At 38.6% G+C, this 13,715-nt stretch overlaps 1 protein-coding gene across 1 annotated transcript in view; it reads right to left on the bottom strand.

Moving 5' to 3' along the window:
• meiob (meiosis specific with OB-fold) overlaps positions 1 to 13,715 on the bottom strand; it is a 63,158-nt gene that overhangs the window by 10,378 nt on the left and 39,065 nt on the right. Inside the window, exons 11-13 of the mRNA XM_041206249.1 lie at positions 12,420 to 12,573; positions 11,039 to 11,228; positions 405 to 491 (exon numbers count right to left, since the gene is read on the bottom strand). Coding sequence (XP_041062183.1) covers positions 405 to 491; positions 11,039 to 11,228; positions 12,420 to 12,573 — 431 coding nt within the window. The remainder of the gene's footprint in view (positions 1 to 404; positions 492 to 11,038; positions 11,229 to 12,419; positions 12,574 to 13,715) is intronic.

The raw sequence follows: 13,715 nt of genomic DNA, 5'->3' as shown, positions 1-13,715 counted from the left end.
TGAGGTAACTGTGGAAGAGCCCACTCTACATACTGTGGAAGAGATCTCACTCCTGGAATGAGATAAGGATACATCTTACATGGAGGAAATGGACTAAAGACATCCTTTCTCGCATTCTTCCTTAATATATTCAAATTGGATTACTGCATTGAATTTTAACTTTTTAAAGGATTTGTTGTGCAGTATGTGTAATGATCATCTGACCAGTGCGCTCAGGTCAACATTTACAGGGACGGCTCCCTTTAGGTGTGAAAGCCTTGCACTGCAGCCATTATCAGATGTTATTGCTCTTTTTTATTTTAAAAAGCATGTAATTTTTTTATTTTTGTTGCTATATGCTGTAAAATAAAATTAGAAACCACTGGTAAAAAAAATACATTGCTAGGGAAGAATAAAATTCAAACCTTTAGATATATTTTGCACCTCTCCAAAAGAAAGTTCCATTTTAATGATGTTTTCTGCTCTTCTGTTAAACTGCAAAACTCATCAGTCTAGGAATTATAGCATAAGATAAACAGTATCAGTTTTGTAATATTAATTCATCAGATAATTAATAAGGTAAATTTCATGTTGCTATACCATCACTTAATACAATATGTATCTCAAGATGTCCCAGCCAAGAAATTGGGCTTATTAGTGCTTGCCTTTATAGGTGCTACAAGATTCTTTGAAGCTCCAGACAGCATAAAATATGGGGAAGGTGGGATATGAAAAGTGGTATTAGGTACAGGAACACTGTCATCTTTGACGGTTTCAGCCCCACCGATCCTCAAGGCCTCAGCAATGACCGACTCATTAATGGCCAGCACTGTCTCCTCCATTGGAGTTAGAACATGCAGACACGTTTCTGATTAGCTCTGGCTGCCTCTGGTTGAGCACTATCTTGTCCTGCAACAGAAAGTGAAGTGTGTCAGACTGTCAAGCAATCTGTTTGGGAGATGTGAGGTACAGTGAATCATGTGAAGCAGTGTTTGAGGCTAGTGGTGTAGTTAGTACTATATGGCAACTGAAGATACATTCATTGATCTTGACAACTCATGTGAGGTCAGTGAACTTCTTGCTGTGCTATATCCAGGTCCTCAGTGCTTTAATCTCAATAATATCTACATCCATTGCCTTCTAAGCATGTGTCTGGAAAGCCTTCTGTGGGATACAAGATGTCTCTTCTTCTTCCACTCCCTCCAGCAAGGGTTCTGCTGCAGCATGCAAAAACCTTGGCTTCCGCTCTCTCCCATGTTGTGTTAATCCTGTTTCCCAGGTCAGATGCGCTTCCTGCATGACTGGCAGCATGCAACCATGACACACCTTGCCTTTAAGACTAGCTTTACACAGTGCAGGCTAACCTTAAGTGGTACTAGTCACTCATGATATTGGCCCCCTGCTGATGCATTCACCTTATAATCAACACCATGGTTAACACTGGCTTCGGGCTGAGCATATTGAAATGAAGTTGTGGGCTGCCTGTGTCGCAATTGTTGCTTCAATTCTGCCCCCTTCCATTTTACTGATTTTTGTGTTACTTTACAACTGCTCCAAACTCTGAAAATATTTTTAATACACGCAAATTTATGTTAAGTAAACATCACACTTGAAGACAGTCCGATGCAATGAAAACGTATCAGCTAAAAACAGAACAAAGGATCCAAAATGTAATATCTGAAAGATGCCCTTTCTATTCACACATTCCCCAGGTACTTATTTATAAAGCTTGACCAGAATTCATCCTAAGTTACCATTACTCATCTTTGGTGTTCCTCCAAATTACAGCTTTTGCTTGGCAGACTCCAGCCTTTCCTTTTGTTGCATGAAAGGTGGCAAAAGCAAGTTGAAGCTGAAGGCAACAGTAAAAAGGATACATTCACAAAGCTATGGTGCTGCCAGGAGAGAGCTTGGAGAAGAGTTCCATGAACTTGATAAGCAGTGTGTGAAATGTGCTTTAGCTTCCTGTACATATTTTCTCAATTTACTGAATGTTGAATTATATATCCAGCTCTTCTGTTCTTACCATTACAGTTATGCAGTAGACCAATCAACAGATCACACTCCTTAACTTCCATCACTGACCATTACATCATCCTCTTTCCAACAACACAAAAAACACACAGAAAATGCACTTACCAATCCAATTCTAAAAAATTGCTCATTAAACTATGCGTACAAAATTAAACTAATTACCAATGTGTTCCTTAATGCCTCCCTTCCTAGTGCTCCTACAAAAGTGCTTCCCCTGTGTCTGTAGCATAGGTGAAGGAAGGATACTAATCCACAACAGAGGAGATGGTTGATGGCCTTGAGGCCGATCTTGAGCAGCTCTGGGTTTAGCAAACTCGGCTTCAGCTACACTATCTTCATCTGGGCTGCATCCATCTGGGTTGGCTGGCTTAGGGACAACAGCATAGGCAGTTTCGGATTGGTGAGGTGGGAGTAGGAATGCTGTCATTCTGAGAGAATACAGCAGGTTTGTGTTCCATGGAGCCACAACAATTTTCCTGGGGCACCCCGTCAACAATTCCACTGATCTGTTGGAGAATGGTTTATTTAAAAGGAGCAGTAGGCCATTCGGCCCATTAAGCCTATTCTGCCATTCAATAAGATCATGGCTAATCTGATTGTGGCCTTAACTCCACTTTCTTGCCTGCCCTCCATAACCCTTTACTCCCTTATAGATCAAAAATCTGCCTAACTCAGTCCAAAATTTTTCAATGACCTGGTCTCCATTATTCTCAGGGGAAGGGAATTCCAAAGGCTAATGACCCTCTGAGAGAAGAAACTCCTCCTCATCTCAGTCTTAAATGGGAGATCCCTTATTTTTAAACTGTGCAAAGTTCTGGATTCCCCCATGAGACAAAACATCCTCTCAGAATCTACCCTCTGAAGCCCGTTCAGAATCTTAAATGCTTCTATACGATCACCTCTGATCCTTCTAAACTCCAATGAGTATAGGCCCAACTGCTCAACCTTTCTGCGTAAGATAATCCCTCCATCCCAGGAATCAGAGTTGTAATCTTCTTTGAACTGCTTCTAATGCAACTATATCCTTAAGAGACCAAAACTTACACAGTACTCCCAGGTACAGTTTCACCAATACCATGTACAGTTGTGGCAAGATTCCCTACTTTTATACTCCATCCCCCTTGCTGTACCTGCATGCTAACTTTTTGTGATTCATATACAAGGACATCCAGATCCCTCTGTATTACATGTTGCAGTCCCTCTCCATTTAAATAATATTCTGCTTTTCTGTTCTTCCAGCCAAAGTGGACAACCTTACATTTTCCTACGTTATATTCCATCTGCCAAATTTTTGTCCACTCACTTAACCTATCAACATCTCTTTGTAGGCTGTTTATATCATCCTAACAACTTGATTTCCTGCATATTTTTTGTATCTTTAGCAAATTTGGCTAGAATACAGTTGGTCCCTTCATCCAAGTAATTAATACAGATTGTAAATATTGTTGAAAAAAGACACATGTTGTCGAAATGTTTCTTCTTGCATCTGTGTACGTATGGGCTGCCCAAGACACACAGAAGTGATGTCCTTTTGTGCACTCTCTTGTCTATGACAAGTTCTGCACAACATGAAATGGCCAATGGTTGGGCGAGATGTGACAAAGAGTTTTGAGCAAGTTTTCCACATACACGACTCATACAGGACTCGCATATCAATAGCGATGCTGTGTCCATGTGCTCATTTGACATTGTCTAGTCTATTCATCAATGTATTGCTCAAGGAAGCCATAGACATTTGCAGTGCAGCACTATATCATGCGATCTAGTCCTGCTGCCATTATTTAATCAGTATTCATTAAACTATGAACTCAGCAACTCGCGCAGTTGAGTTCAGTTTTAACTACATCATGTATGCCCAAAAAGATGGTGTTGTCATAGGTCACCTCTAGGCCCAACTCTCACAAACATCTTTATTGGGTTCTGTGAGAAATCCATCTTTGATGGAATAACACCCACCCTCCTACCCCTTGCATTTATCTGATATGTTTTCTATAGTTGAATCTGCAGCTGCATGCAAGACTTTCCTCACACACCTTAATGGGCTCCATCTGCACTCTAATTCATCTTTGAAATGGAGCAGTCAAATGAGCTCCCTTTCCTTGACATGCTAGTTGACAAATCTTAAAGGGGGCCCTGTACCACCATCTAGCATAAGCTTACCTTCACTGGTCAATATATGTATTGGGATTCCTACAGTTTCACGCGCTATAAGATTGGCCTTATTGGCAACCGCGTTATTAGGGCCGGAGCCACCATGCAAGCTTAATGCTGAAATAGGGCACATCAAAGCCATTCTGCGAAATAATAGGTATGAGATCATTGCTTGCTGTATGTGCAAACTCATGAATGGGCCTAAGGCCACCACTTTCAGGCCTGAGAAGTGCCCAGTCTACCTCAGATTACCCTGGAAAGGCAAGGTTTCTTGAAAATTTGATCATCAGGTGAAGCTATTTCACACTGCTGCTATGCAGTAGCAACATGAGTGCTGGTCGCCACTAACAGGATACTGCCATTAAGCCAAAAAGGCATTCTGCCTATCACACAAACAAGCAATGTGGTATATGAATTTCAGTGCCAGTATGATGTTAGGTATGTAGGTCGTACATCCCAAAGACTGGCAGATTGTATCAAACAGCATGTCCTTCAGCTATTTAGAACAGGCAAGATACTAACCATACCCAACCAGCCTGTGCTTGCAAAACTCAAAACATTGTCCAACTTTAGATGTGATTCCATGATTGGACAACATTTGCTAAACAATCCTGAGTGTGCTGAGAATTACGCTGACAATTTAGGATGATCAGTCGGGCTCGCACTTATGCATGCTAGAAGCTACATATATTAATACATAGGGCCCTGTTTTTTACAGGCAGAAATAATATGTACACACATTGCGCTTCTTTCAATTAAACAAAATAGGTAACAGCCATTCTCTGGTTCATTCCCCAGGGCAATTCTTGACCAGAATCAACCTGCCAGGTCTGAATTTAAACAAAGCTTAGCTGTTAACTGTCAGTCAGTCGTCAGTTAACTGATGCATTCTCCATGCCAATGCCTCTGCCAGAGTCCACTTGCCAACTAATCTGCACTCTCTTCTCATGAAGTATAAACTGTTGTTCCCTTTACATTTGGTATTCTTGCGAATTGTCTTGATGAGTGCAAGATGAAAAGTTTCGACAACATGTCTTTTTCAACAATACTCAAGTTCTGTCCTATTAAATGACAGATTATAAATAGTTGAGGCCCCAGCACTGATCTCTGTGGCACTCCATTAATTATAGTTTGCCAACCTGAAAATGATCCATTTATCCCGGCCCTGTTTCCTGTTTGTTAATATATCACCTACAACACAATGAGGTCTTGGCTTGTGTAGTAATCTTTTCTGTGGCACCGTATGTGTTGCCCTGGAAGTCCCTTTGAACAGTGATATCTAGATGGAACAATCTGAGCTTCCGTGGCAGTAGTCTGAGATTCCAGCACATAGCCTTTTGGTGCAAGTTTCTTGTGCTGCAATGGAAGCTGTGACATTGGCCATCAGATGTTGTATCCTGATGTGCTGATGGAGGTGACCACTTATTCCATGCTGGAAAAGATGAGTTCCAAGCTTCGTGCGAAGTCCTGTGCCAACTTTGTGCTGAACTATTCCATGCTCCTTAACATTATGCACATGCTTCCTATCAGCCTTTCTGGTGCAACATCTGTCAGCCATCTTCCATGTCCTGGCCCACTGAAGTCCTCATCTGTGATTCCTCTGCGACAGAACTAGTATGCAACCTAGCCTTCAGGTGAGCTAGTACCTGCACTATCCTTCTCCACCCTGGATTCTGTGCACTTATGCCAGGTGTCAACCAGGAAACTGGTTACTTTAGACCTGGTAATGTGCAAAGAATCAGAAATAGTTAATTACCTCATAGTAAAGGAGCATCTAGGCAACAGTGATCATAACTGTTTCACGTTCAGTTTGAGTGTGAGAAGTGTGGGTCTAAGACTAATCTGTTAAACTTAAATAAAGGCAATTACAAAGGTATGAAGAGAGAGTTGGCTAAAGTGAACTGGGAAAATGGGTTAAAAGGTGGGACAGTAGAGGAGCTAGTGGCAAATTTTTAAGGAAATATTTCATAACTCAGCAAAGATATATTCCATTAAGAAAGAAAGACTCTGAGAAAGATGCTAAGGAAGTTAAGGATTGTTATACAAATTGAAAGAAAAAGCATACAATACTTCAAAGATTAGCGGTAGGTCAGAAGATTGGACAAATTTTAGAAAACAACAAAGAATGACTAAGAAAAAAAGAGGGAGAAATTTTAGAGTACAAGGGAAAATGAGCTAGAAATATAAAAATAGATAGTAATCATTTCTACGAGTATTTATAAAGGAAAAGAGTAACTAAAGTGGGCATTGGTCCCTTTGAGGGCGAGACTGGGGAATTAATAATAGGAAAAAAGGAAATGACGAAAGCGTTGAACAGATATTTTGAGTCAGTCTTCACCATAGAAGAGATAAAAACATCCCACGAATACTTGAAAATCAAAAGGTAAAAGGGAGGGAGGGACTAAAAACAATCACAAGCATGAGGGAAAAGGTACTGGAAAACTGTTAGAATTAAAAGCTGACAAGTCCCCAGGATCCCCTGCATCTTAGAGTCTTAAAAGAAGTGTCAGTCTCTGACATGATTGAGTAACAGTGGCTTTTCAGTTTCATTATCTTCTTCCTCCTTTGACTGCGAAGGTACCAAATCTTGGATATCTAAAATGACAAAGTGACAAATACTGGGTTCTGGTGAGGGGAGAGGAGAAAATAAGAAGTGCATGCTTACAACATCTGTAGCTTGTGAGTCATAAGTGATTCTGGGATGGAGAACTAGGATGAAAGGAGGATTATGTGTGCAGATACCCTCATCAATCCATTCCACCCCACCGCTAACCACAGCCTTAGCAATGATGTTTCCCATCAATGCCAGCACTGTCTTCTCCATGTAGTTAATACATGCATGTCTGCTTGTCCTTTTCCAGTTCTTTCCTACTGCCTGTTATTTTGTGCCACCTTCTCCTGCAATAAAAAGGGAAGTATGTCAGTGAGTGTCCTGTAATATGTTTGGGTGCTGTGGCGGTCATGGTTGAATAACAGTCAGTGTGTGCAAGCTGTGAGTGCAGGACTTGCGACAATACTAATTGTGTGAGAGTGAGGTAAAACATATGAGTTCAAGGGTTGATTACTGATTTTTGGTTGCTGTGTGATGGGGGTATAGTGAATCGAGCAACAGATCAGGCTAATGGTGCAGCTGGTAGGATATGGCATTTGAAGACTGAACTCATGCACCTTCATTATAATATTTAGATTTGGGTTGACAACTCATGTCAGATCATTAAATTTCCCCCTGCACTAGATCCATGTTCGTGAAGCTACACCACTGGCGTTGACCTCTGCTGTTACTTTTCTCAAGGAGCAGCAAATTAGAAATAAGTGTGGTTGTGATGGCTCCTAGAGGCATACACAGAAGTTAAACATTTGAACAAAGTAGTTTGCATGTGAGGCTCGGTAATTTGATACTGCAGCACTGTGGACTGTCTAACAGTGCTGTTAGTTAGACAGTCCACAGTGCTGCAGTGTAGTTGCTCTGCACTGCAATTGTGCAACTGCAAGTAGATTTCATTGCAGTATGTCTCCTACTTATCAGTGGTGTTGATGAAGTGCAAATTAGATGCATGATTTGATATTTACTTTAGGTGTCAGCAGAGTATTTGCTCTGAAATAAAAACAGAAAATTTGGAAACACTCAACAAGCCAGGTACATCCTTGGAGAGAGAAACAAAATTAATGGGTGGGATTTTCCGGCCCTGCCTGCGACAATTCCTGCCATGGACGGGACTATAAAATCCTGGCCAATGTTTCAGGTTGATGACCTTTCATCAGGATCAAGGCAAGTCAGAGATGAAACAGGTTTTAAGCTAGGACAGAAGCAGGGAAAATGGGAGAGCTATGGCTGGGTAACACTGGGATTTATATGAAAATGAAGCCAGTGTGTTAAGTAATAAAACATGGCTTAGGTATAAGTTAGATTCCCATCATTTTTAGAGTCATTGAAATCTAAATCAGAAAATTAGAAAATATACAACAAGATGTAACAGCTTTTTTAAAAACACAACCATAGAGCCATAGAAAAGTCACAACTCAGAAAAAGGCCATTCAGTCCTTCATGTCCGCGCCAGCTAAAAAAAAATAAACTAGCCGGTCATTTTAATCCCACTTTCTAGAACCTGGTCCATAGCCTTGCAGGTTACAGCTCCTCAGGTGCAGATCCAGGTACTTTTTAAATGAGTTGAGCGTTCCAGCCTCAACCACCAATTTGGGCAGTGAATTCCAGATGCCCACTACCCTATGGGTGAAAAGGCTTTTCCTCATATCCCCTCTAATCCTACTACCGATCACCTTAAATCTATGCCCCCTGGTAATTGACCCCTCAAGCTAGGGGAAACAGGTCTTTTCTGTCTACCCTATCTAGGCCCCTCATAATTTTGTACGCCTCAATTAGGTCACTCCTTAGCCTCCTCTGTTCTAAGGAAAACAGCCTATCCAATCTTTCCTCATAGATGCAATTTTCAAGCCTTGGCACCATTCTCGTAAATCTCCTCGGTATTGTCTCCAGAGCAATTATGTCCTTCCTGTAATGTGATGACCACAATGGTACACAAAATTCCAGCTGTGACCTAACCAGCGTTTTATACAGTTCCAGTACACCCTGCTTTTGTATTCAATTCCTTGTCCAAATTAGGAAAGCATTTCATATGCTTTCTTTATCACCTTATCCACCTGTCCTGCCACCTTCAGGGACCTGTGGACATGCACTTCAAGGTGTCATACTTCCTCTACCCCTCTCAATATCCGCCTGTTTATTGAGTATTCCCTTGCTTTGTTTGCTCTCCCCAAAGCATTATCTCAACAACACCAGTTTTCATATATACACATAAGCAATATTTCAAGATATATTTTAAAATATATTTCTATACAAGAGATGTAATATTCTATGTATGTGGATTGGCTGGGATTTAAAATTATTCCACAATGCAGCCTGGTTAATATTAGATCTTTTACATTTGTGCAATAATTATTTTGCTGTGTTAAATTTTCACAAGTACATAAATTCAGAACTGCAGGATTTTTTTTAAAAAATGCTTCATTAATACGTGTTTCTGTTTACTTTTAACAATTAAAGAAACTTTAAAAGTTTCAAAAAAAGAAATGTCCCTATCTACAGTGTTGCTTTTATTTTCATTGAATGTTAAGAGCTCTGTAAAATGCCTATCATGTGTATAAAACAATTTATTGAAATACAAAATGTTAAAAAAAATGGAAGGTCACTATTCAAAATTGTGCAACAAACTGTATTGACCACTAGTGGGCAGTAATAGATTTGGGAACATCCAAACAAAGTACTGGAATTTGAAAAATAGTCCAAGGCGTTAATAATATACTTTCTATGTATATATTATGACTGCCAGCTAGACTTACTTTTGAACCCTATCTGATATACACACAGCGAACAGTGCAAACATTATTTTAATTATAAATTTACATTATCAATCATCTAAATCTTAGTCATGGAATTCTGTAAAGAAACCCAATTACAAACAGAAACATTCATAATAGACATCTGTATGCTCTTTGTTTACTTTCTCACACATGAGTGGTATAACTTGTAAATACATCTACAACTGGATGGTTGAACCAGCAGGACATATACTTAACGGCTGCAGTTTTCTTTCCTTCTGTAAGGTAACTTAACTAACACTATGAAATTATCTGATCGAAAACTGTGACTGAGTGTAGCTAGGATCATCATCTCAGGTTCAGTTATGTCCAACACTGCAGCACTGTGTTATCAGACTGTGCCTAATGCCTTTCTACATGGGGTGTCAGTGACGGCCTTGATTCCAATATAAAATTATCTTGTCCTGGTGAGAATTTTCTTAACATGTAAACCTATGTATGAAATTTATTGTATTTGATTTTTGTATTGTGTTTATTGGAGTTTGATGTCAATGTTTATTTGTTGAGAACTAATCCTTACCCAGGAAAGCCAGGAATATCATATTAAATCAAAATTATCTTAAAGGTTTGTTTTATATTAAAAATTACATTTTTGATGAATGTTGTAAGAATAAATAAAAATTGAAAACTAGCCTTAACCAACAGAGCACTTGATTTTCCTTATTTAGATAAAATTTAAGACAGTGATGTGAGCCAATACAAAACATAAGAATATTTTCTTATTAAATATATTTACTCAGTTTAAAATAGATTTCAATGCAGCTTTTAGTGATCCATTGAATAGAAGTGTGCTGCTTGATTTTTAAGTACTATCTTATTTTCAGATGGGATGGCAAAATTGAAAAAATGAATTCGCTGTGGTAAAATGAAATAGTCATTCTGATTCTTGCTATACAGTTGTTTTTTTATGGAAAAATTGTTAATGTGACATTGAGATTTTTTGTAAGGAATCAGAGGACACACCAATTTATTCATTAAACATTCTAAAAAGGTGATGAAAAAGAAATGTTCCTTATTTATTTTCAGTTTTAATGCTATTGTTTTCTGTTCAACCAATATCTCCAAACAAGCTTCTTCTGCCCCTCCCTAAGGTGTAATTATCCTGGAGAGCCTGGCCAATGTAAATGAAGTTCATCACACATACAATGCAGTAAAGCAGTAATTCTCTAATTCTTTTGTTGAAGGTTCCCTTATCAAATAGATTAATCACGTATTTCTTCCTGCCTCCTTCTAAATTATACTATATAATCCTCATAACATGGAAGCGTAGCATGTGGAGAATATTTTAATAATGCCTTTGAGTAAACAGATATTTACCTACAGGTGTCAATGAGATGATGTGCCTGCTTCTCACATTTCACACTCCCTAAGAAGTCTCTTCAGACACCAGTTTAATGGAGTAAAGGACATTGAAGAAAACACTATCAGTTTTTGTACTGCAACTTTAATCTAAAACTTCCAAATACCAGATACTTACTGTGTAGCCAAGTGTTTTTTCAGCTGTGCTTCCTGTTAAGTTACATGACTGAAGAGTGCCTGTATGGTCAGACACATCCACCCAGAAATCAAAGCTGGTGATGATGCTTGAGGGGTTAATTGAGCAAGACGAACAGGAAGGATTTGTGCATACATTTGATCCAACATCGATCAAAAATCTGCACCTGCCACTTTGATAAACACAGAAGTATGCATTTTAGGATTTTTGTTAAATACCATCTGAACACAACATAATTTTACAATTATAAAAACAAAAAAACTGCGGATGCTGGAAATCCAAAACAAAAACAGAATTACCTGGAAAAACTCAGCAGGTTTCTGTCGAAGGGTCATGAGGACTCGAAACGTCAACTCTTTTCTTCTCCGCCGATGCTGCCAGACCTGCTGAGTTTTTCCAGGTAATTCTGTTTTTGTTTTATAATTTTACAATTGTTGTTTGCCATTTTAATTCTGCACCTTACTCCATCCTGACTTCTGTACTAATGAAGCTCAATGAAATCTTAAGGAATAGCATTTAATCTTTCAATTAGCCACTTTACAACCTTCTGGGCTAAACATCAAGTTCCACAATTTCATATCATAATCACAGCTCTCATTTTTCATTGGACATCAGTTACTTATAATGATTCTATTTTTGTCATTTTTAGCTCCTTCAAAGGGCTCTGACACTCCAGCTGATTTACTTGGAGCTGTGCTCCTGAGCAGGCTTTACACCTGCTGGGAAGAGCTCTAAGTAAATCTGTGTTAAAAAAACAGGATATGTATAGGACAAACTGCCCAAGTCTCCGTGAATAGGTCCATCTCATCCCATTGTTGAAGGGAATTGTGCAGCAGTCAGGGCAGGGTAAAACCAACAATCAGAAGTTTAAACTTCCCACATAAGTACTCCACCTGTGCACATGTCGGGACTTCCTCAGGGTCCCGAGGTGCAACAGCAGCTTAAGTTGAATCATTTGCTGCTCCTGATATCGGAAGATCCATGAAATGTTTTTTTCATTCCAGCATCGTTTTACAGCTTTTGCTTACATTGTAATTTCTAACGGGAGGAAATCTTCAAGTTTAACAATATTGATTCTGCAGTAGTATAAATCCTATATTTGGTAAATATTTAAGCTACCTAACCATGGTCACTCAGAACATAGAAAGGTTGTGTACAGAACAGGGGAATTGCAGAATCGATGGTCAGGCAAAATTTTATTATATTTTTGTTAAGAAAACTATAGAAGAAAATAATATTGTCCTTGGTCCTAACATTCCTTTATATATTGAACAGATAACCTTTACATTTGGTACAGCACCAAGCAAAATTGTTTGCTTTTTAACTATACAAATTTAAAGTTAGGTATAAATGTCATTCTCACCATTTGGATTTTATTATTTTTGAACTGTCAGAATCAATATTAAACATTGTAATGTAAGCATATATGATTCCATAGGTGGGCTCTGACTTGCTGACTTTGTCCATTACTTGATTTTTTAACTGCTGCACAGTGAATACATCCACAATTGAATGCACTGCAAAGATAAAATTAAAATATGTAAGTATGACAATTCTTAAACATTATAAGTTGTTCCTCTCCTACATAAGTAAAAGGAGTACACAATACAGAAATCCAGTACTCAAATCATTACAGCTAAGTCATTCATAGTGAGTTCTATAGAAAAGAGAACATGTTGGCTGTCCACTTACCAAGTGAAACGTCTATATTGTGTGCACCATAGAACTCTTCAGAGGTGTGCAAATAAATGTTTTGTGCTATTGATATACAATTACAGCACAAATAAATAGTGGTAGCGACTTGAGTGTCTCACATTTAATCACTGACTGGAGCCAAATAATTATTTTCTTTATTAGTACATAACTTAGGGCTTTGATAATATGCTAGAACCACAATGAAAGCAGAAATTTGGATGTGGGGCATACCATATCTTTAGCAGTGGTTAACATACGGAGCTAAGACAGCCTTGAAAAGGCTGTTAATATTCCTTGGAATAATGGATCCCTGTGTTTTTATAATGAGCAAAGTGTAAACATTTTTACTTTAGTTGTCATCAAGATCAATTTCTTGTAATGAAACTGAAAATTTATTGTAAATCGTTTATTTTATGTGCTTTCATTGTAAGCAGTTTGTAAAATAAAAAACGACATCATTGAAAAGTTTACTGAGTAATTCTGCCCAACAAAAAAAGGATGTTAAACTGTAAAAAAATATTGAGGGACCCACCAAATAAAATAATGAAATCAATTTTGCGGCAGTTCTTTTGTTACATAGAAATTAGCTACCTGTTCTAATGGAACCTGTCTCACAATGAAAACTAGTGCCCCCAAGCATACAGCTGCTTCATCTCAACTCTTCATTGATTACTCAAGCATGTGCTGAAAATGGATAAAATTGGGCCATAGCTTTCGAGCTCCCCCACATCAGATCTGGGTACCCCAAAGTTGCGCTAGGGAATCCCTCTTGGAAGTTCCCTGGCAAGGGTTTTCACAGCAATTGCCCAGAAATGCTAACTTCCTCTGGACAATTGCCCTGCTCTGGGAACCATCGAAAAATATGATTTAAATCACAAACTTTGGATCCACCAGGGTTACACCAATAGTTACCCAGAAAAAGTTATGAGAATTAAAACCTCTTCTAACTTCTGGATAAATATTG

Source organism: Carcharodon carcharias, chromosome 15, assembly GCF_017639515.1.
Source record: "Carcharodon carcharias isolate sCarCar2 chromosome 15, sCarCar2.pri, whole genome shotgun sequence".
In the NCBI taxonomy this organism is placed as follows: Eukaryota; Metazoa; Chordata; class Chondrichthyes; order Lamniformes; family Lamnidae; genus Carcharodon; species Carcharodon carcharias.
The sequence above is the reverse complement of the archived record's forward strand: the minus strand, read 5'-3'. Positions and strand labels throughout refer to the sequence as shown.